This window comes from Hyperolius riggenbachi, chromosome 9 (genome assembly GCF_040937935.1).
Source record: "Hyperolius riggenbachi isolate aHypRig1 chromosome 9, aHypRig1.pri, whole genome shotgun sequence".
NCBI lineage: Eukaryota > Metazoa > Chordata > Amphibia > Anura > Hyperoliidae > Hyperolius > Hyperolius riggenbachi.
This window is the reverse complement of record NC_090654.1, coordinates 254564352-254588208: the sequence shown is the minus strand read 5'-3', so window position 1 is coordinate 254588208 and position 23857 is coordinate 254564352. Positions and strand designations below refer to the sequence as shown.

The 23857-nt window shown below is 46.2% G+C and overlaps 3 protein-coding genes across 5 annotated transcripts in view; 2 read left to right on the top strand and 1 right to left on the bottom strand.

Annotated features, from left to right (window-relative positions):
- The window catches only part of KLC1 (kinesin light chain 1), a 203042-nt gene extending 190253 nt beyond the window's left edge, over positions 1–12789 (top strand). Inside the window, exon 16 of the mRNA XM_068254334.1 lies at positions 12772–12789. Coding sequence (XP_068110435.1) covers positions 12772–12774 — 3 coding nt within the window. The 3' untranslated portion in view covers positions 12775–12789. The remainder of the gene's footprint in view (positions 1–12771) is intronic.
- The window catches only part of XRCC3 (X-ray repair cross complementing 3), a 29646-nt gene extending 12756 nt beyond the window's left edge, over positions 1–16890 (bottom strand). Inside the window, exons 1-5 of one of the 2 annotated variants that reach the window (XM_068254338.1) lie at positions 16451–16890; positions 14738–14812; positions 12804–12941; positions 6482–6694; positions 901–1055 (exon numbers count right to left, since the gene is read on the bottom strand). In XM_068254338.1, coding sequence (XP_068110439.1) covers positions 901–1055; positions 6482–6694; positions 12804–12941; positions 14738–14792 — 561 coding nt within the window. In that variant the 5' untranslated portion in view covers positions 14793–14812; positions 16451–16890. The remainder of the gene's footprint in view (positions 1–900; positions 1056–6481; positions 6695–12803; positions 12942–14737; positions 14813–16450) is intronic. The other variant, XM_068254339.1, reaches the window with a different exon arrangement.
- Positions 16891–17037: 147 nt separating this feature from the next.
- ZFYVE21 (zinc finger FYVE-type containing 21) overlaps positions 17038–23857 on the top strand; it is a 60919-nt gene continuing 54099 nt past the window's right edge. The window contains exon 1 of one of the 2 annotated variants that reach the window (XM_068254340.1): positions 17038–17305. In XM_068254340.1, the coding sequence (XP_068110441.1) occupies positions 17186–17305 (120 nt within the window). In that variant the 5' untranslated portion in view covers positions 17038–17185. The remainder of the gene's footprint in view (positions 17306–23857) is intronic. The other variant, XM_068254341.1, reaches the window with a different exon arrangement.

The following is a 23857-nucleotide window of genomic DNA, read 5'->3' as shown; positions in this document are numbered from 1 at the left end:
CCTCTGATAGGCTTAAGTCTATCAGATACCGGCGATCCCCGGCCAATCAGAGGCCGGGGATCGCTGATCTCCTTTATGGCGCTGCTGCGCAGCAGCGCTGTGCGACGTAAACACCGGGGATTTCTTCCCCGCGTGTTTACATTTAGCCTGCGAGCCGCGATCGAAGGCTCGCAGGCTGTTCACGGAGACACCCTCCGTGAACTGACATAGAACTCCACGTTAACACCACTTCGACCTGCCGACGCCTATCGGCGTTAGGCGGTCGTTAAGTGGTTAAGGTCCATACACATGCTATATAAAATAAAGGCATACAGGATTTTAGCCCTAAACCCTGAACAAGCATTCAGATCAGAGGTTTCAGATGCATGCCTATAAAACAGCCGATGGGAAATTTGGGCGCAGGGTAAAGCTGCTAAACAGCTAACCCTGCTTCTGCACAAGTCCCGGCGGCGTTAATTACTATTCCCCCTCCAGGTCACCGTGGATGGTGGGGAATGAAGTAATTCAGCTTCCAGCTATTGCTGGCGGCCGAACTACAGTGTTTTTGTAGTAAATTTGTGCTCAGTCTTTTGACGGCGCCCAAATTACTCACTGAGCGCCACTTTAGCCATAATTCCTATTACGGCCTATGGTGGCACCGACTGCACCCAAATCTCCAGCGCTGCTATTACAGCTCTCCAGTCAGACTGCATTTGCCACATGCTTGTTCTAGGTGTGTGATTCAGACACTACTGGTGTATCAAATATCATCAGGAAAGCCAAGTATTGTTTGAAAGGGAATAAATATGGCAGCCTCCATATCCCTCTCATTTCAAGTTCCTTTTGAAACCCACATGTTATGCAGGATTGATCTACATGTCATTTTCATGGTTCTAACTTGGAGAATACAATGGAACTTACTATGTCAGCTGCGTGTTCGATGTAAACATGGTCTCCGAATCGAATTTTGCGAATGATGTCAGTTGGAGCATCCGTCCTCAGTTTGTGCTGAGCCTTAATCAGCTGCTGCAGGCGCTTACTGGGGAAGGCATCTTCTGTGCAGATGTAAACTGCCCCTAAATCAGCACATGAGTGTACATTACTGCCAGTGTTCAACAACTATTTAATATTTACTTACAGTAATTCCTAATGTTCTGCAGCACATGGACATTTAGGTCAGATACCATGGGTGGTGCTACGCCGGGGAACTGGCCCCCCTGGGAATCACTGTGCCCCCAACACCCCCCCCCCCCCCTCCCTCCGTGCTCAGTAAGAGATCAGTTTTCAGGCCCCAGCAGTGTACAGTGAACAGGATAAGGTCTGTTAAAAACTCTACATGTCAGTCTGAGTCTATGTAGGCGTTAAAGTGAACCTTAAGCCAGAAGGGCCGCAATGCGCACAAACATACGCGTTGCCGCATGTCTATGCGTTGCGGCCTGCAATAGCGCTAATTACAGCCGGGAATGCGGGAAAAGCTACGCGTGGCTAGTCCTGACGGGCCTGTCGGCAAAAACAAAACTAGCTGGCAGCGGGGGACCAGAGGATTAGTGAGTGGCTGCGAGGGCTCAGGACTGCTGCAGGGGGCTGGTAGAAGCCCCAGGTGAGTAAAACTCATTTTTTTTCTGGCTTAAGTGTCTCTTTAAGTAAACCAAGGGTCTTATATTTTTGGCATAAATATCTCACAATCCTTGCAAGATACCTTCTAATTAATGTATCTGTGTGACACTCTTATTTGCAAATTGCAAAAATTCTCTCTGCCGCCTTCTGATTGTATTTTCTAGAATAAGTCAAAATGAATAGAGTCTAAAGAAGGTTTACAAGCTTAAAGATTACTGTTTTTCTTTTAAATTAGCCAATAAACTAAAGCTTGATTTTTACAGACAGGAAGTATTGAATCAGGATAATAATCCTGATTTAAAACTTCTTGTCTGTACAATACAAGCTCTAGTCTCCAGCAATGCTTAGCTACTAAGGTAGGGAATTAAACACACCCCGTTGCTCTCACTCCTGCCTCTTTCCCCTCACCTTGCTTGTAGAGTCATGAGACACAGTCAGGGGGCTGAAGTGATTTGTCTGTGATCTGTCCACACAGGAGCAGCTTGCTAAGTAGTAAGGATTGAAGCACGCCAGCCAACTAGCCAAATACATGTGTAAGTAACTTATCTTCAATAATAGCACCATTATTTGGACAATCTGCTCTGCTCAAAAGCCTCCTCTGAGTTCTGTGTGTGAAATTACATTCGGTTCCTACCATTGCTGAATTAGTTAGCCTTAATTTTATCACCCGAGTTAGACAAATAATATCTGAAAGCTTGTCATACAAACATCAGTTTTGATCACCCAAATGAGCCCCACCAGCCAGCTATTATGCCCCCCCTCCAAAATTTGAAGCTGAAGTCGCCACTGGTGATAAAGTTCATGTAAATCGGGTGAGAAGAGATTTTACAATGGCCAAACACGGAGTAAATAATGTGTAAATGAATATTGTAAAATAAATAAGCTATTTTATTCATTACATTATTTTCACTACAGTGCCTCTTTACATTTGACTGGAATAGCTGTATGCTCTCTGATGTGGACGTCAGAGTGAGCCGCGTTGTGCAGCTCACTCTGGCGTCCGTGATGCCATGATGCGTACTCTTGTGCGCATGCAGCATCACGTGGTCACGCCCGGCCAATCGCCGCACAGAGCGGCCGCTCCAGGAAGTAAACACTGCACGTCACTGAGTGCAGTGAATATTAATTAGCCATGTGCCTGGCCGCTCTCCGCTCCTCCCCAACATTACTGAGCATGTGCAAGCAGTCTAACGCGGCTCTGCCGCTTATAAAGTACTGCATGCAGTACGTTGTCTTATGGCGCAGCGTTACTAAGTAACGCAACGTGGGCACTGTGAACAGCCCATTGGTTTTTCATTGCTGTGCGGTGGGCTGCATTACAGGCTGCTCTAACGTGCGCCTGTAACGTCCCACTGTGAAACCAGCCTTAAGGGAAAGTTTAAAGCAGGGACGGATCTAGACCAAGTTGCGCCTGGGGTAAGGTCAGGTTTTGGCGCCTAAAGGTCAGGTCATGGCGCCTAAACTGCCAGTCCCCATCCAGTTTTGGCGCCTAAAGGTCAGGTTTTTAAGACACAACAACCAGAAAAAGGACCACCTGACATCATTATAGGTTCATTAGAGCAAAAAAGGAAAAAGCAATAGCGGGGTGGAATCGTTCCAGCGACGACGCCCACACATACTCTCTCTCCCACCAACCCAGAAAGAGGTTGGCCACTGAGGGCGCACATTTGGCCCCCATGGCCACACCCCTAATCTGTAAGTAAAATGTATTTGTATTGTATGTGTATTTTTATTTATATGCACTAGCACTTTATTAGTGGCAGACTGTATGTGGGCGCTTATTTTGTTGATACTGGGATTGCCCCATATGTGCCCCCTGTCTGAGTCTTTTCCTGCGACACAGTATACACTTATATATAATTACAAATATTGATAATTTTTGTCTTGATACTGTGCCTTATTATCTCAGGATACTCAGACTGTGACACATATATACACATATATATTTTTGGTATCAGGCTCTTCTTAATATTTAATACAGGGATAAATTGGTCCCGGTTGGTCTCATGGTTTTAATTGTTTTTAAATTGTAGTGGCTATCAATAAAGATATTTTTGCATCCAATTATATCCTGGATTTTTCCTTTTTTGCTCTAATGAACCTATAATGATGTCAGGTGGTCCTTTTTCTGGTTGTTGTGTCTTATGAATCGTTTGAGGTCGTTGACCTTTCCCCTGACTATCTATATTTAATTGATATGGCTATTAAGCTAATAGATATGCTGCTTGCCCCTTTTGAGTTGTAAAGGTCAGGTTTTGGCACCTAAACTGCCATTCCCCATCCAGTTTTGGCACCTAAAGGTCAGGTTTTGGCACCTAAAGATCAAGTTTTGGCGCCTAAACTGCCATTCCCCATCCAAATTTTGCCGCCTTTTTAAGAATTCAACAAACTGCGCCTGGGGCAAGATACCCGCCTGCCCCCCCCCCCCCCCCCCCTAGATCCGTCCCTGGTTTAAAGTAGTCTGAAAGTCAGCATTTTTAATTTGCTCTAAAATATTCCTTACAACTTCAAAGCTACTATCCCAGAAAAAAAATGTAGCAGATCATCAGTGAAATGGTTAAATACAGCACTTCGTCCTGCTATGCAAAGGCTATTCAGCTTGAGATCCGCATCCAGACTGGAAGAAAATGCAATGGCAGCATTCAGGGCAAGATAAATTACATTTTGGAAACTTGTAATTTGTAGACAGACAATATTATGTGTGCACAAAAGCAAATATGATAACTGTGAGTAATAAAAACGCAGGAAAACACATTTTCATTGCATGTTATGTCAGAGTTTCAGACCACTTTAAAGCAGGTGGATAGCAGGTGGATTGCAGTGGGAAGATAACTGCACATTTATTTACAATTTCCCCCTCACAGTTTCTGTGTCCCTGACATATATCTAAACAGGGGCGGTGCCAGGGGGGTGCTTGGGGGTGCTCGAGCACCCCCTAGAATTGTCCAGGCACCCCCAAAGCACCCCCTGGAGTGAACTGACTTCAGGCGTCTAAAAGACGCCAAGTCAGTTCACACAGCGGCAGCACGGAGCAGCAGGCAGGGCTACGGTAAGATGGCCGCCCGGAGCCCTGTTCTGCAGACTTCGAGTCTGCAGTGCATGGCTTCGGGCGGCCATTTTCCCGTAGCCCTGCTCTCTGCATGCATGCAGGCAGGAAGTCTCGTCGTGACGTCGGGAAGGAAGAGGATCGTGGGCGCGCGGGCGCTGCGCGCCACAATGAGGTCGGGACTCGGGACAGGAGGTCGGGAAAGAAGGTCTTCTGGCTGTAGGTGAGTAAATGGGTTTTTCTTTTCTTTTTCAGGTGATGCTGATTGTGCATATTGGGGTCATATCTGCTACGGATTGTGCATATTGGGGTCATATCTGCTACGGATTGTGCATATTGGGGTCATATCTGCTACGGATTGTGCATATTGGGGTCATTTCTGCTACCGATTGTGCATATTGGGGTCATTTCTGCTACCGATTGTGCATATTGGGGTCATTTCTGCTACCGATTGTGCATATTGGGGTCATTTCTGCTACCGATTGTGCATATTGGGGTCATTTCTGCTACCGATTGTGCATATTGGGACCATATCTGCCACCGATTGTGCATATTGGGACCATATCTGCCACCGATTGTGCATATTGGGACCATATCTGCCACCGATTGTGCATATTGGGACCATATCTGCCACCGATTGTGCATATTGGGACCATATCTGCCACCGATTGTGCATATTGGGACCATATCTGCCACCGATTGTGCATATTGGGACCATATCTGCCACCGATTGTGCATATTGGGACCATATCTGCCACCGATTGTGCATATTGGGACCATATCTGCCACCGATTGTGCATATTGGGACCATATCTGCCACCGATTGTGCATATTGGGACCATATCTGCCACCGATTGTGCATATTGGGACCATATCTGCTACCGATTGTGCATATTGGGACCATATCTGCTACCGATTGTGCATATTGGGGCAATATCTGATAACGATTGTGCATATTGGGACCATATCTGATAACGATTGTGCATATTGGGGTCATATCTGATAACGATTGTGCATATTGGGGTCATATCTGATACCGATTGTGCATATTGGGGCCATATCTGCTACCGATTGTGCATATTGGGGCCATATCTGATAACGATTGTGCATATTGGGGCCATATCTGATAACGATTGTGCATATTGGGGCCATATCTGATAACGATTGTGCATATTGGGGCCATTGGACGTGTTTTTTGTTAAAATCTGCTCACATTACGTGTATTTTCTTGAGAAAACCTGCACAATTATGTGAATTTTCTGGGAAAAGGGTCACCAAAACTTGGGCCCTCTGTCTTTGCGTTGCACTTTTAAAGGGAACCCGAGGTGAGAATAATATTGAGGCTGCCATATTTATCTCCCTTTAAGCAATACCAGTTGCCTGGCTGCCGTGCTGGTCCTCTGCCTCTTATTCTTTCAACCATAGACCCTGAACAAGCATGCAGCAGGTCAGGGGTTTCTGACAATATTGTCAGAACTGACAAGATTAGCTGCATGGCTTGTTTCTGGTGTAATTCAGTTCACTACTACAGCCAAATAGATCAGCAGGGCTGCCAGGCAACTAGTATTGTTTAAAAGGAAATAAATATGGCAGCCACCATATCACTCTCACCCTGGGTTCACTTTAAATTACAGTTAGCCCCGCCCTCACCCGGCCATGACCACGCCCATTTTAGCGCGCCGCAGGTTGTAGCCACACCCATTTTTTGCCGCGCCACGCTTTGCGCGCCGCAGGTCGTCAGCTCCCCCGGAAATTGGTCCAGCACCTGCATAGCACCCCCTAAAATTTTTTCCTGGAGCCGCCACTGTATCTAACATTAGTGACTATTAATGTTCTCACCAGCTCCAAGGCCACCGTAGCTCTCCGGGAACTGGACAGACAAACACAGCTGCAGAGCGATCTGAGTCTTCCCAGCTGAGCTCTCTCCTGCAAGTTCTGTAATGCCCACCAGGGGGAGCCCTCCTCGCAGGAAATTATTGAGGACGTCACAGCCGAGGCTCAGTTTCTGGTGCTGAGAGGGAAACCGACTCTTTTCACTGAAAAGCTGCAGCGCTGAAAACAAATGGAAACAGAGCTTCAAACAAATGACAACTTTTCTTTTCACTGCAAGTTTTTATGACTTAATGGCGCAAGTAACACCTGAGCTGCTGCAATTGTACAATGAATTTTATTATCTTTTTTTTTTTTTTTTTTTTTTTAGAAAAGCTCTTGCTAATGTAATGCTATGGGCATACCTCCCAACTTTTTGAGATTAGAAAGAGTGACACTTAAGCCACACCCCTAATCACACCCCTGGCACACCCCTAGTCGTGCATACCATAAAGACTTCATAAGAACAATATGTTGATTTAAAATTCAAACCACACTGGTCTTTTCTATCCTGGTGTTTCCTTCAAATTAACATTTGAAAATAGGAAATATATCAATTTAAAGGATGGGAATAAAGTTTAGAGTCTAATAAACACATTTTTCAGTAAGAAAATACATATAATTTACATAGATCTGTACATCAGTCCTGAAAGATGCACAAATGAGGAAGAAAGAGGGGCAGAGGGTCAGGGTTTCCAAAGAGGGACTGTCCCTCCAATAGAGGGACAGTTGGGAGCGATGCTATGGGTGATTTTTATGAAATCATTTCCCTCAGGCCGGCTTCACACTGCAGATTGGCGTCAGCGGTGCGGTCCGCATCGCCAAAAACAGGCCTTTGGGGCAGGGCCGGCCCTAGACTTTTTGCCGCCTGAGGCAAACTTAGAAAAAATCACCCCCCCCCACCCTACTTAAGTCGTGGGTGCGGGGGCTGGCCGCCGAGCTGGAGGGGGTAGTAGGCAGGAGGGGGGTATTGGGCAAAGTCGGACCTCCTTCCCTCGCCTGGGTCCCCTGAGCTGCGCTCCCCCTCCAGCTTTAAAAAGTTAAGCAGCAGCCACTACTAGTAAGAGGCAACGGGCGGGGATCACTCACCTCTTCTACATTTCAGCATGCGTTCCACTGTCGTCACTTCCTGCAATGCTGCCCACTGTGTTGTAAGTGGACGGCGTTGCAGGACAGTGGAGCGCACGCTGGAACGTGGAAGAGGTGAGTGATCCCCGCCCATTGCCTCTTACTAGTAGTGGATGCTACTTAACTTTTTAAAGCTGGAGTGGGAGCGCAGATGGGGGACCCAGGTGAGGGAGGGGGGGGTCCGACCCCCCTCCCCGCCGCTAGGCCCTATACCCCCTTCTTGCCCACTACCCCTCCAGCTCGGTGGCCGGCCTCATGGACAGGCGGGTGCCGCCCCTCCAGAAGTGCCGCCTGAGGCAAATGTTTCACCCCGCCTCATGAGCGGGCCGGCCCTGCTTTGGGGGTTATCACGTTAGGACGCGGTTAATTCCCATCAGGCAGCTGGCCAAGCAGGTGAGGCTCACTTACTGTGACCGATGCGATCACGTGCATTGGCTATATTTTTTTGCAATATGCTTCCATGCATGCGCAATGCGTAAAACCTGCGGTGGTGTTTCACACTGACACGCGTTGCCAAAGACTTATATAACTTCCATTCGGCTGCACGTCGACGCAGAACTGCGTGGTAACGTAGATCTGTCCAAGTGTCGGGGCTGCTGTAAAAACATCACTTAGGAGTCCATGATTTCTGCTGCTACAAATCGTGATAGGATGCTAACCAGGCAATCCAAAAATTTAAAATCACTATTAGTTTTCCTATCCATAAAACAACATTCCCCAGTTTCCATGGCTCTTATTTGGCAGCACAAAGGAAGTTGCAGGGCATGCTGAGTTGTTTTTTTTTCTTCTTTACTTCCCCTCAGACTTAAGTAATGCAGCGTGATTGGCTGAAGCCTCTTTCCCTCCTGTTTTCCCCGCTATACCTCTGTTCCTCTCTGATTGGCCAATATTTCTCATGCTGAGAAATGTACTTTCTAATGCAGAGCTGGGTGGGAGTGCCTGAAGACTATGAGGAGGGTGGGCAATGCATACACAATCAGGCAGAGGAGAGTAAGGGAGGAAAATACATCAAGACTGGCTTCAAAATAGACACAGTTAAGATGGAGAATCCTAAGAAGGATTTTCTCTTTTTTTAGTATCGAAAATTCACAAAAAATCAAAATGTGGGCAGTGCAATACATATGTTATGTAAGTAGAGCAAGTATTTATCTACTTGTATGTGGGTTTTTGCTGACAGCGCCTCGTTAAAGAAAACCTGTAATGAGAAAAACCTCCTCTGGGGGGTAGTAATTGTAACGAAAATCGACTGACTCTTGGGTGCATGTAGGAATAACTTTATTAAACAAATATCAAACCATCAATGGATAAAAGCCATACATATAGTATATTAAATTACCCCAAAATATCGAAAAATATCAAAACCACCCCCCTCTCTAAAATGGACATAAACACAACCCTATAGAGCAGGCTTTCTCAACCAGGGTTCCTTGAGGACTCTGCAGGGGTTCCTTGGCATTTTACCCCATCGTGGGGGAAGTATAATAGAGCACACTATAATAGGTGGTACTGTAACAAGAAGCACTAAATTGGGGGGTCAGGAGACAGTATAATGAGTGGCAGTGTAATAGGAGATAGTGAAATTAGCAGCCTAACCTATTTAAAGACCATACCTCCTGAAAAATAAATGTAGGGGTTCCTCGAGACCAAAAAATTGTTTTTTCGTTACAATTACTACTTACCTATACTGACATGGTGCATGTGGGAATTTATGATATGCATTACTATCTGAACATTCTTTAAGGTGGAGGAAACCACCTGGTTTTTTGAGGTTATTAGCTGTGTGGGTGCCCATCTCCTATTCTCTTACACTCCTCTGGGGGGTACTCACCTCGGGGGGGGAGCCTCTGGATCCAGCTCGGTCCCACGGCGACGGCGAAAATCCTCAAACGGCGGGGATGTAAATATTTACCTCCCGGGCTCCAGCCAACCTGCGCAGTATCGGCTCTCCGCTCGGAGATAGGCGGAAATAGCCGATCGCTGTCGGGCCGCTCTACTGTGCAGGCGCAAGTCTCCTGAGCCTGCGCAGTAGAGCGGACCTGACGCAGATCGGCTATTTTCGCCTATCTCCGTGCGGCGAGCCGCAACAGCGCCCCCGCTGGAGCCAGAAAAGGTAAATAAATCAGCGCTTGTCAGACTTGTCAAGGGAGGATTCTGGGACACTTCAGGGGAGCCAGCGCTAGACTGCCTGCAGCTACAGGGGAGGGGGAAGCCTCATTGGGACCCTGAGGCTTCCCCCTTACCGAGGTGAGTACCTCCCAGGGGACTTTTTTTGTTACAGGGTCTCTTTAAGGAACTACAATTTCCACAATGCATAGCAGGAGGTTGACAGTCATGATTTATATCGTAAAGGCAAATGCATTGTGGGACTTGTAGTTCCTTAACAGCTGGAGAGCCAAGTTTGCCTATCACTGATCTAAACCATCCCAGAGCGCAGGAAGAAACAACCAGTCCTATTCATTCACTTATTACAGCAGAAACTTAAAGGAAACTTCTGTTTGATTTACAGCAATGTCGTCCAAATATTTGCACACCAGTGTTTGCTGTAACTAAGTCTGTCAAACACCCTATAATACAACCCCTTCGGCTCTGCGTCCCATGTCCGTGTGTGTGTCCCTGCGTGCTGCTGCGCATGTGCTGCAGGGACAGCCGTTGTACGGGAGCAGGATAGGCAGGGGGCCGTGCGGCGGGCACGCGCGCAGGCGCGGTGACTGTGCGTCGGTCCCGGGGGGCTGAGAGGGGAGGGAGGCGGGGTTTAAACACAGACCTAGGACCCATTTTTAAATGGGCTTAGGTCTACTAGTATCTAAGTAGAAAAGGAGCGCTCCATAGTGCATTACTGTATAAAAGTTTTTAATCGCAAGATAAAAAATGTACTTACAAAATAAAAAGAGATTTTGCGCTTATCAGCGGGCAACCTCCGCTCTGGCTCCCCTTTGCGTTTCGTCCTTCCGCTTCTGTGGCCAGCAGTGCGGACTCATCTGACGAAGGCACAGAGCGCTGAAACGCTTAATGACGCTGTAGCCACGCCAGGACCGAACCCCGCCCACCCCCTAGCGAGACGAGCATCTGTCCGATAGAGTACGCACTGTTGGCCACAGAAGCGGAAAGACGAACCGGAAAGGGGAGCCAGAGTACTGTATAAAAGTTTTTAATCGCAAGATAAAAAATGTACTTACAAAATAAAAGAGATTTTGCGCTTATCAGCGGGCAACCTCCGCTCTGGCTCCCCTTTGCGGTTCGTCTTTCCGCTTCTGTGGCCAACAGTGCGTACTCTATCGGACTGATGCTCGTCTCGCTAGGGGGTGGGCGGGGTTCGGTCCTGGCGTGGCTACAGCGTCATTAAGCGTTTCAGCGCTCTGCGCCTTCATCAGATGAGTCCGCACTGCTGGCCACAGAAGCGGAAGGACGAAACGCAAAGGGGAGCCAGAGCGGAGGTTGCCCGCTGATAAGCGCAAAATCTCTTTTTATTTTGTAAGTACATTTTTTATCTTGCGATTAAAAACTTTTATACAGTAATGCACTATGGAGCGCTCCTTTTCTACTTAGATCCTTGCACACTCCCAAACGCCAGGAGCAGAACCGTGCACTCACTGTCAGCACTATTCAACTTGTTGGAAGCTGTTCTATTCAGCGTGTTAGCGCGAAGATCTTTTTTGCTGTGATTGTTATTAGGTCTACTAGTATTAAATAATATACAAGACTCTGCAAATGTCAGAGCCCAGAGAGTATAGAGGGGAAATTTAGGAACATACAGTAAATGTCAATTTACATCATAGTGTAAACCTCGAATCTTTGTCAGTTGACGAATTTAAACAAACATTAGATCTCTTGCTTTGTAAGACAAGGAAGATACAGAAACATGCAGACCCCCCCCCCCCCCCCCCCGCCCCACAAACATTACACTTCATACAGTACTTCAAGAAATAATTGGGCTTAAAGTGTAACCGAGGCAACATGTGACATGATGAGATAAACGTGTGTATGTACAGTGCAGAACATATTACTAACCAGGCTGTTTTACTTGTTTTATTTTGATGTCTGAAAGAGTTAATTTCTAGGCGTGGAAGTGACAGCCTCTGCCTTGTCTGTACCTTGTCCAGAATCAAGTAAACATCCACTTAAAAGCAAATTACAGCCATAAACGTTTCCCTGGCAGAGTACAATTTCTAAAGGCAGGGAGAGAGATAAAAAAGGTCCATAGTTCATGCATTTTAACTCTGGGACACTTAATAGGCTTCTACAGATTAGAGACGGTAAAACATTTAACCTACTTTGTAAATGTTTACATATAAAAGCAAACTATGGGATACTTAAAAAGTCATTTTAGGAGTAGGAGGATAAATAGAATTTTTATCTGATCAGTTTATTTATTTTTTTACCTCTGTTCACTTTAACTATGGAAACTGGAGGTTTAAGGGCAATAATATCACACAAAAAAATATTATAGGTCCCAGATATGGTCCGTGAGATGCTAATATTTCTAACTTGCATGAAAAATTATATTGTACGCTGCTTGGAATTGGGCAAGTTATAATTGTCTGGAAGAGCATCTGAATAGCCCAATTCTAAGTTGCATACAACTTGCATTAAATCAGAAGAAACGTATTTAGGTTTAAGTTCTTTTTTCATTTAACACAGTGAAGGGTGGGCTGTGGTCAAACTGTTAGCTTTATGGTTTAAAGACGACAAAACAAAACAAAAAAAGTTTGAAACTCACTTATGGAGAGAGAAGGCTCTGGATCCAATACAGCCTTCCAACTTCCTCTTCTGGCACGAGTGCGGCCGTGCTGTGGCCATGCAAGCACAGCTGTAGCACGGAGCCACTCGTGCATGAGCGGCTCAGGCTTACTCGGCCATAGCTGTGCTGTACTCGCACAGGCACAGTATGGCCGCGTTTGTCCTTGAAGTAGAGCGCATTGATCTGCATTCCGTTTTTCCCCGCAGTAAAAAACATAGAAAAATACAATTGGACAACCTACCGCTTTGTTTATCCATACTGAGCACGTTTCTATTCAAAATTCTTGCTGCAAAAACAAACACCCCTGTCCCCCCCATCCCAGCCCCGTCCCAGTGGCAAGTGTATTGCCTGCCTAAGAAGGTGATTTTTTTAATTTATGTATTTATTTTTACAGTAAAGTTACAGTCGCAGCAGGAACAACATTACCTGTAAGAACTGGATGTTTCTGCAGAGACACAGAAACTGCCTTCTGCAGCTGATGGATGTCGCCAATGGAGAGCTGGGTAATCTTCTGCAAATCCCCGATGGAGAAAGTTAAAACGTCTCTGCTAGACTTAATATTTGCTAAAAGTAAAAAAAAAAAAAAAAGAATATTTTTTTTTCTGCATGAAATGATATCTTCATGTGTAATATGTTTCTTATTGTCCAGGCTGAATTAATGTGACCTTAAAGGGGTTCTGTGAGGGGGGGGGGGGGGGGGGGTGTCTGGAAAGAAAAACGGACACATACCCGGGGCTTCTACCAGCCCCTTGCAGCTATAATGTGCCGATTTTGCGCATGGGAGCGAGCACTATTCGTGTGTTAGACGAATATCAGACCGGGACCGACGGCAGGGAACCGTGGATCATAGGAGGATGGCATGGGACATTACAGCTGCAGGGGGCCAGTAAGCCCCAGATAAGTGTCCGTTTTTACTTTCAACCCCCCCCCCCCCCCCCCGAAACCCTTTAGGCTGCTTACACACCAAGACGTTACAGGCGCACGTTAGTGCGCCTGTAACGCTCCCCCAACCCACAGCAATGTAACACAAGTGGGCTGTTAACACAGCCCACGTTGCGTTACATGTAATGCTGGGTACACACGATGAGATTTCCCGTTCGTTTCCCGGATCGATTCGATTAAATCAAACATGTTCGATTGGATTTCGATCATTTTTTCTGTCGATTTTGCATACCTATCATGAAAAAATCGATCGAAATCCAATCGAACATGTTTGATTTAATCGAATCGATCCGGGAATCGAACGGGAAATCTCATCGTGTGTACCCAGCATAACGCTGCACGTTCTGTGCAAAGTGCAGCATGCTACGGCGTTGGAGCTGCTATAGCCGCGTTAGACTGTTTGCACATGCGCAGTGGGGGGCGGAGAGGAGGCGGAGAGAGCCAGCTACAGTAGCCGCGCACATGGCTACTTAATATTCACTGCACTGGCGGGCGCTGATTGGCCGGCGGGACCACGTGATGCGGAGTGTCTCGCTCCGCATCACGTGGTCCCGCTGGCCAATCAGCGCCACTCTGGGAGACATTATAGGACTCGAGCCGCCTAACGCGGCTCACTCTACCGTCGGCTCTTGCAGCACCATACGTTGTGTTAGGTGCACGTTATGCGACCTTAACGTGCCACCTAATGCAACGTCTTGGTGTGCAAGAAGCCTTAAAGAGACACTGAAGCACGTTCATGTGTATGTTTCTCTGTCTTTAAATGTTTCTTGATACTCACCTGCGTGTGAGAATGGTGTATATGTTTAAATTGTTCTTTTTAAAAAATTCAATAAAAAGAATCTTTAAAAAAAAAGACGCTGAAGGGAAAAAAAATTATAATATAATGATTTGTATGTGTAGTACAGCTAAAAATGTAAAACATTAGGAGCAGAGACATAAGTCTAATATTGTTTCCAGTACAGGAAGAGTTAAGAAACTCTTGTTATCTATGCAAAAGAGCCATTGAGCTCCATGACTTTCTAAGTCGAAGAGAGCTCTGTCTTCTTAAGCTTATTATCGCAAGTGTCTGTCACTGTATTTTTTTTCTGCAGAGAACAGTTCAAAAGTACACTAGCCTGCTCTGTAAAATCATTTAGAATGCTGAGTAGTGTGTAAACTGCAAATATTAGAGAATGATGCAATGTTATAAAAAAAACAATATAACTGAAAATAAAAATATGAGAATATTTTCTTTGCTACTAGTGTCCTAGTAATTATCCGTAGTACACAACTAATTCATGATATCATAATTTTTTTTTCGCTACAGTGTCTCTTTAAAAGGGGTGGAGTACAGCAACTTGGCTCACTGCTTCACCCAAATTTAGATGATTACAATTGTTTAGTTGTACTGGTTCTCTGCAAACACAAGCATTCCTTACCCTTACTGACAGCAGAGATAATGCGAGGGGGCACATCCAGTTGTGTCCAGTCCATATCTTCACGGGAAATGACTTCTGGAATGAAAAAAATATTGTGAAGCATGAAATACTTTGCACAAAGATCTCTCCAAAAGGATGTGGCATCAACCCAAGCTACAGCATTTGGAGTCCAACAGCGGTGATGAGAAAACAAAGCTGCCCACTAATGATCCAATTTTTCCTTCCAATTGATCAATCAGATCATATTGGAAAGTAACTGTTGATGGTACTAATAAAGCACCTCTCATGGGTATGCCTTTAACCTCCCTGCCGTTCTAATTATTTGCTGCGCACGGCAGGGAGGGTGTTTTTTTTTTTTTTTTTTGCATGTAGCTAGCCTAGCGCTAGCTACATGCTTCCCCCCTCCCTGCGGCGTCCCCCCGTATGCGCCGATCGCCGCCGGCGCATATGCCCATCCGGAAATCCCGTTCTGAACGGGATTTCCATGAGGGCTTCCCCCGTCGCCATGGTGATGGGCGCGATGACGTCACCGACGTCGTGACGTCAGAGGGAGTCCCGATCCACCCCTCAGCGCTGCCTGGCACTGATTGGCCAGGCAGCGCACGGGTCTCGGAGGGGGGGGGCACCCTCTGATGCGGCGGGTAGCGGCGGAGCGGCGGCAATCGTAAGTGACACGCAGCTAGCAAAGTGCTGGCTGCGTGTATAAAAAAAATTATGCAAATCGGCCCAGCAGGGCCTGAGGAATCCTCCTCGGCAGGTTACCCCGAGCTGAGCTCGGGATAACCGGCAAGGAGGTTAAGAAAGACGACTTCCAACAAAGTCGTACTATGACCCCTCTGGAGGAGCCTCTTGCAATGGCCATGCGTGTCACTTCCTCTTCCAGCTTTAATCAGTGTTACACTTCTCTAACAGAGAAGACAGGGGTGACCCGGAAGTTATAACATAGCCAAGATGGCAGCCGCGATTTCTAAACTGAAATCGAATGAAATCTATTTGGTGTAGAACGGCGATTCAGGCATCAAATGAAAGTGGAGAGCACAACCTACGGAAAGGTATGCATCTTTAAGTACTTTGCAGTACTGGTCGGAGCCTTAAAGGCATGCCTATGAGAGGAGCTTGCAGTCCCTATAAACAAGAAATGATCGGATCATCGATCTGCTTTTCCAAATGGATTTTCTCTGAAATGATCAGATTGGTTATTTTTATTATGGGCCCAATTGATGATTTTAGATTTCAGAAAATTGTATGGTGTGTACCTAGCAGGGCATCAATTCATCAAAGGCTGTTAAGTACACACCATACAATTTTCTGTTAGGTTTACCTGCCAGATAGATTTTTTCCAACTATCTGGCAGGTAAATCTAACAGAAAATTGTATGGTGTATTGTCAGAAGACGGATCATGGAACCCAGAGTAACTGAGCACCTCTAATGCTGAGAATACACCATACGTTTTTACCCCGGATAGATAATTTCCAACATGTCCAATATTTCTTCCAATCGTTTTTCCATTGGGCAATGAAAAACTTGAAGATACCCATAAAGACACAATCTTGATTGTCCAATCTTTCTACTTTTATATAATATGAGGGACTACAAAAATATGCACCCAAAATATTCTTAGTTTACACTTCTACTACATAGGATTTAGTAAAATTATACAAATAAGATTGTATCATGTATGGGCACCTTTAGGCCTCCTCCTACAAACTTGCCTTCCTGCCACAGAACGTACACAGATCCTCGGCCACATCGCCGCTCAACTCTGCTTAGCCTTAGCTGAAATCCAGGTTGATCCAATTTTCTTTCCCTCCATCATAAATCAGACAGACAAAACTAACATATGGGCGGCGCCTTCTCTCTAGCCCATCACCTTCCAAGCAAACAAAGTTTTCCTCCAATCACATAGCGCATCCCTGTCACGTGGACATCCGCCCTCTCATTGGCGGGCACAATAAACAACAAATATCACGTGGTATAACTTGACGGCGCTCTAATTGGGTGAGACCCTAGACGCGGGGCTATTGGCTATTGCGTTTAATACTTCTGCAGTGGCGTCAGATGCCCTGGCGCGGCCTGAGCCGGGTAGTAGGGTGATAGAAAGGGTTAATGGTTGGGACGGAGGCTCAGCCTATCGTGGGAGGCGGGGTCGGTCATGTTGGGCGGTGATTAGCTCGAGGTGAGCTGTCAGTAGGGGGAGGCTGGGTGGTGATTGGCTGGAGTGGAGCTGTCAGAAGCTGGAGGCTGGGCGGTGATTGGCTGGGTGCGAAGCTGTCAGCAGCTGGAGGAGGGCGGTGATTGGCTGGAGGGAAGCTGACAGTAGTTGGAGGCTGGGCAGTGATTGGCTGGGGCGGAGCTGACAGAAGCTGGAGGAGGGCGGTGATTGGCTGGAGGGAAGCTGGCAGTAGTTGGAGGCTGGGCGCAGTGATTGGCGGAGTGAGGGAGGAAAGATGTCCACCGATGGCAAGAAGCTGGTCCGCTCCCCCAGCGGGCTCCGCATGCTGCCCGAGAACCGCGCGTACAGCAGCCCCTTCTGCCTGGAGGAGCCGCAGTGGGTACCGGATAAGGAGGTATGTGCGGGGAAGGAGAGCGGGGTCTGACTGTCATTTATGTGTCCTGCAGCTGCTGCCAGGGTCACTGTTCCACCGGGGAGGGGGAACTACAACTCCCAGCGTGTGCCTCTGTATCATATGTAGGGACAGTGTGCTGCTGAGCTTCACAGCAGAAGGCCTACCATGCTGGAGTTATTTCCAGGGGTGCGGCTGCTGTTCTCACTAGCTGGAGGAGGACTACAACTCCCAGCATGCTCTCCCAGCTAGAGGCAGTCATAGTATGTCACATTATGCAGTTACTTCCCACCAGCTGGAGAGGACTACAACTCTCAGCATGTTCTTCTAGCTAGAGGCAGTCATAGTATGTCACATTATGCAGTTACTTCCCAACAGCCCAGGAGGACTACAACTCCCAGCATGTTCTTCTAGCTAGAGGCAGTCATAGTATGTCACATTATGCAGTTACTTCCCAACAGCCCAGGAGGACTACGACTCTCAGCATGTTCTAGTTAAGAGGCAGGCATCGTATGTCACATGCTGTAGTCACTACAACTCCAAGAATGTTCTCACAGCTAGAGGCAGTCAAATGTTGCAGTTACTACCCACCAGCTGGGGAGCACTACAACTCCCAGCATGTTCTTCTAGCTAGAGGTAGGCATAGTATGTCACATGCTACAGTCACTTCCCACCAGCTGGGGAGGGCTACAACTCCCAGCATGTTCTTCTAGCTAGAGGCTAGCATATGTTCTCCCCAGAAATTATTTTCCAGCTGGGTGGCATGAAATAGTAGCTGGGTGGGGCGAGATGAGAGAATGCAGAGCCGGTGCTTCTGTTTGCATCTATGCTCACAGCATAGGAGGAGGTAAGCCGATGACAGCCGGGTGCTCAGCAAAGCTAGCCGGGTGGAGCACCCGACTAAAATAGAGCCTGGGGATAACACTCGTATGTCACATGTTGCACTCGCTTCCCCCCTCTTCATCTTATACTGGAAGCATGTACAGGGAAGTGTGCTGTTGAGCTTCACAGCAGAAGGGTTAAGCATGCTCTCCCAACAGCACATTCCATGCTGGAGGCATTTCCAGGGGAACTGCTAATGTTTCCACCACCTGGAGGAGGACAACTCCTCCCAGCTGCCGGCTATGATAGCTTAGAACAGTGATGGCTAATGTTGGCAATCCAGCTGTGGTGGAACTACAAGTCCCATGAGGCATTGCAATACTCTGACAGCTCTAAGCTTAACTCGGGAAGGCAGAGGCATGATGGGATTTGAAGTTTTGTCACAGCTGGAGTGCCAGCTAGCCATCATTGGCTTAGAACATGCTGGTCTGGACCACTTAATGGGATGCTGTATAGCAGACCCTTTGCAACTGGAAGAGCATTACTAGTCCCAGCAGGTGCTTTTAGCTGCAGGGAGTAATCGCCTGTAACATGGGCTACTTTCCAGGAGCACTGTGCTGCAGTGTGTGTGTCTACATACAACTCTGTGTGATTTCACCCACAGGCTGTCATGGTATATAACATGCTGGAGGAGTTCACACCGAAGAAGGCATACGAGAGAGAAAGGCGCCGGAGACTTGGGCAAAGGATACAGCCAGTATATGGCTGATCCTGCTGTCGCACAAGTCCCGGCGGTGTTAACTACTATTCCCCCTCCAGGCCGCCATGGATGGTGGGGAATGAAATAATTCGGCTTCCAGCAATTGCTGGAAGCAGGATTATTGTTTTAAAAGCAACTTCAGCTCTGTCTTCTGATGGCGCTGAAGTTACTCCCTGTGCCCGCTATAGCCGTAGTTCCTATTACGGCCTATGGTGGCGCTGGCTGCGCCCAAGTCTCCTGCGCTGCTGCGTCCAAGTCTCCAGCGCAGAAGAGGGACTAATGTTCTGGGCAAGCTTTCCCCAAGTATAGGCTTTCATGCTATAGTATGTGCAGCAGTCCTTTAGAAGGACATTGTGCTCCTCAGCCCTTTAAACTAAGGAGAGACAACACCCAGCAAATGGCCTCAGGTATAGGCTGTCATCGCTTCTAACATGCTGGCTTGCATGACCCCTCAGCTACGGAACCCCTGTGCACTGGTGGGGAAAGGAGTACAACACCCAGGATATTCTTCTAACTACAAATTGTCCGTGTAGATCATACTAAAGTCATTTCCAGGGGTGCTTTTGCAGGATCGCTCTATCCTGGGTGAAAGGGCTTACAATGTACATGAAGTGTTGTGGATGGTATGGGGGTAGTGTACAGCCTTGAGAGCTTTATCTTCTTAGTGAACTACTGCAGTCTTCTGTGAACTGCGTTCCGGTTTTAAGGGACCACTATTGCAAAAAGAAATTGTAAACACATGCAAATAAGTATATTTCTTCTAGAGAAGAACAGACTAACCAGCAAGCTCATGGTGACCCAGAACTCATTGGAGTGTGTAAGGGACTACAATGGTCCTAAAAGCCCCCTTACTAAGATGTTAAGAAAAACAAAAATTTGCTTTCCTAAAACAGAAAGAATTTGCGATAATTCAGGTTGGAGTGAGCTTGAGATGCCTCCCAGTGCATCACTGCTGAATATATGCAAATTAACCATTGTACCCTTAGAAGCTAAACACACCTCCAGAACCGCTGGAATGCAATGATGTGTCATCTTGTTAATTTGTACAGAGCCATAATAATCCACTATGCATACAGTCTGTTTCGGATTGTTTGATCCTCATCAGTGCATGGCATGGATTAATTTGGCTCTATGGAGTAGGGCTTGTGAATCCGAGAGGCACAGACTAACCAACAAGCTCATGGTGACCCAGAACTCATTGGAGTGTGTAAGGGACTACAATGGTCCTAAAAGCCCCCTTACTAAGATGTTAAGAAAAACAAAAATTTGCTTTCCTAAACAGCAATGTTGCTCTGGGAGAAATCTCAAGCTCACTCCAACCTGAATTATTGCAAATTCTTTCTGTTTTAGGAAAGCAAATTTTTGTTTTTCTAGAGAAGAAGAAGCTATAAATTACATTTCTCCTATTTTGCTGTCACCTACAGTAGGTAGTAAAAATCTGATGATACTGACAGGTTTTTGACTAGTCCATCTGTTCATGGGGGATTCTCAGTATTTCATTTATTCTTTACAAAAACTCTCCCTGGAAACGATCTATACAAAGATGCAGGCCGCCACTCCACCTGTTTGCACACTGTTTTGGCAGTTGGACTGAGCAACTTCCCTTCACTAAGTGCTTTTGAAAGTAAAGAAAACCCTGAGGGCCCGTTTCCACTATTGCGTTGCGAAATCGCTGCGGCAAAATTCGCATGCGGATGCGAATTTCGCATGCGTGTGCAAGCGAATTGGATGACTATGTATGCGAATTTAACCATGGCAATGCAGGTGTGCTTTTCCATTGATTTATTGCAAATTCGCATGCGAATTTGCATGAAAATTCGCATGCGAATTTGCATGAAAATTCACATACCAAAACATCATGCAAATTCCCTATTAAATACATTAGCGGTGATTCGCCTGCATTCCACTCGCAGGCGAATTCTGTGGCTCTTTTGTGCATTTTTACACCGCTGAAAAAAACGCACCTCAACAATGCTACAGTGGAAACAGGCCCATCCACTTGCATTACATGTGCGAATCCGCATGTGTTGGACGCATGCGGATTCGCGATAGTGGAAACGAGCCCTGAGAATTCACCATGAGGCAATATACTAGTCTAAACCTGTCAGTTCACCTACTGTAAGTGACGGCAACATAGGAGAAAAGTAATTTATATCACATTTTTACTCTGGGAGAAATTAATTTTTTTACTTGTGTTTTCATGTATTTTACATTTTTTTCAAGGTGGTGTACCTTTAGGAAAGGGGTCCCCAAATGTTTTCGGGCAAGGGCCGGGTCAACGTACTTCAGACTGCTGGGGGGCCGGAACATACATAAAATGATGTTGAAAAACATGACATTAAATCTAGGTATTATTATTGAGAGCTCCCAGCAGCAGCCATTCGGTCATGCAGCACCCAAAGAATGTCTTTGTGCACCAGACAGTGAAGCATACCCAGGTGACAACCTGACGTCCAGTGGGACAGCAGTGTCACCTGATGCAGAATTGGATTGTAAGCCAGCGAATTACTGCCAGCTGGCTTCTACAGTATGTGGATGGGTGGTGCCAGCACTGCTATTCTATATGCGGGCCGTTAAAAGTGCAGTGGGCGGGCCACATCTATAAGTTATACATTTTATGTTTGGGGGCCAGTGAAATAGCCTCGGGGGGCTGCATTTGGCCCATGGGCCGTAGTTTGAGGACCACTGCTTTAGGGTAACAGCGTTTATTTCTGTCACATATTTCTCAGTCATTATGTGGATTTGTTACAGAAAGGGTTAACATGAATGTGAGGCAAGTTAATTTATCGGTAGCTTTTTTCATTAATCCTTTTGGCCCCTCACATAAAGCTAACGGCGTGAAGACCATTCTTTGGTAGGTGTGTGCAGGGCTGAGGAGTCGGAGCAATTTTGAGTACCTGGAGTCGGAGGTTTCATTAAACTGAGGAATCGGAGTCAGATGATTTATGAACCAAATCCATAGCCTTTGTAAAAACTAGACTAAGGAGTCAGAGCAATTTTGGGTACCTGGAATCGGTGGTTTCATAAACTGAGGAGTCGGAGTTGGATGATTTTTGTACCGACTCCAAAACTCTGGGTGTGTGTAGTAGTTGATACAATTTCCTGTAATTTTCCTCTCCTCCTTTGTTGTCATAATTGGTAGAATGTGAGTCCACAAACATGACAGTTTGCAATGCCGCTTGTACTGCAGCATCGCTGACTCTGAGCACCCTTGGAGAGGAACTTATCTTCATGTCTCACTTTTGTATTTAAATTGTAATTGAACTGAACACTTCCTCTCTGCTCTAAAAGATAAGCAGCAGCATAACCTTTTTAAAGAAAAATATTTTTGTTACAGCTGATACAAATCTGCACTGTCTACTTTCTACTTTCAAGGAAGCAGACATAGGGTTTACATTCTGTGTTTACAAATTAGCTGCTCTGCTGAGATTCCTGAGCTGACACAGCTGAAAGATCAAATTACAGTGGTGATTAGTCACAGATGAGGGGTAATTAGACAGGCTAAACTCTCTAAATACATACAGGGTGCATTTCTCTTGTTTTCCTTTTGTCCTGTGCGAGATTTCAGGTCCACTTTAACATTTGTGTGTGGCATACTAATTTCGTGGACCTCGTGCACTTGTGAAATTTGATGCTTGCTGATGTATGTATAGTGATGAGAACTATAATCCTTGCCTCTGAAAAAGCAAGTGTTGATTTAGGCTTCTTTCCCATCAGGACGTTGCGTTCTAGGGGACGTTATAGGTTGCATAACGCAACGCCTTGTGGTGCTGGAGGAGGACGCTACCGAGAGCTGCGTTATGCAGCTCTTAGTGCGCCTTTTTTGTGCTGTGCGATGCGGAGACCACGTGATCCGCTTCACGTGGTCCCGCTAGCCACTCGCTGCACAGAGCGGCCGCTCCAGGAAGTAAACACTGCACGTCACAGTGCAGTGAATATTAATTAGCCATGTGGCTGGCCGCGGAGGAGGAGGGGAGACCTCCTCCAGCATCACTGAGCATGTGCAAACAGTCTAACGCGGCTTAGCCGTGTATAACGCACAGCATGCAGCACTTTCTTTTAACTTGCTGCGTTACAATGTAACACAACGTGGGCACTGTGAACAGCCCATTGATTTTTCATTGCTGTGCGGTGGGCTGCGTTACAAGCTGCTCTAACGTGCGCCTGTAACGTCTTACTGTGAATGCAGCCTTAATGTATATTAGGCACTTTTACATGGCAATCTCTATTGTATAACAAAAAAGAGCGCACAAAATAGTTCAATACAATTTTTACAGATTAAACCTCCCTGGTGCTAGCACTAGTAGTAATATATAACCATAAAAAAAGACCAAGAACCAGAATAGCTGCACTCAAAAGGCGAGAACCATTTATTGCAAAAGTATATGCTTCACTGTTTAAGGGGGATTTTATGCCAGACAATCCAATTGTTGGGCATAAAATCAAAAATCAATTCTTTATTTTTATCTGGTAAACAAGTAATAAGGATGCTAACCAGGCAATCCAAAAGTTAAAATCACTGTTACTTTTCTTGTTTATAAATGATCATTCCCCAGTTTACCTGACTCTTATTTGGTACGTTGCCGCACAAAGGAAGTTGCAGGGCATGCTAGGTCCTTTTTTGCTTCTGTACATTTAAGTCTGAGGGGAAAGTAAAGGAGCAAAAATCGACAACCCAGCATGCCCTGCAACTTCCTTTGTGCGGCAACGTACCAAATAAGAGTCAGGTAAACTGGGGAATGATCATTTGTAAACAAGAAAAGTAAGAGATTTTAACTTTTGGATTGCCTGGTTAGCATCCGTATTGTTTACCAGATAAAAATAAAGAATTGATTTTATGCCCGACAGTTACACTTTAAAGCCCCATGGGAAATGTCTGTATTGCGTAAAGGTAATGGAATAATATTAGATTTGTCATTCCACAGGTGTAACAATAGCCCGCACAACCCCCTGATTGCAGGGGAGCTTTGGGG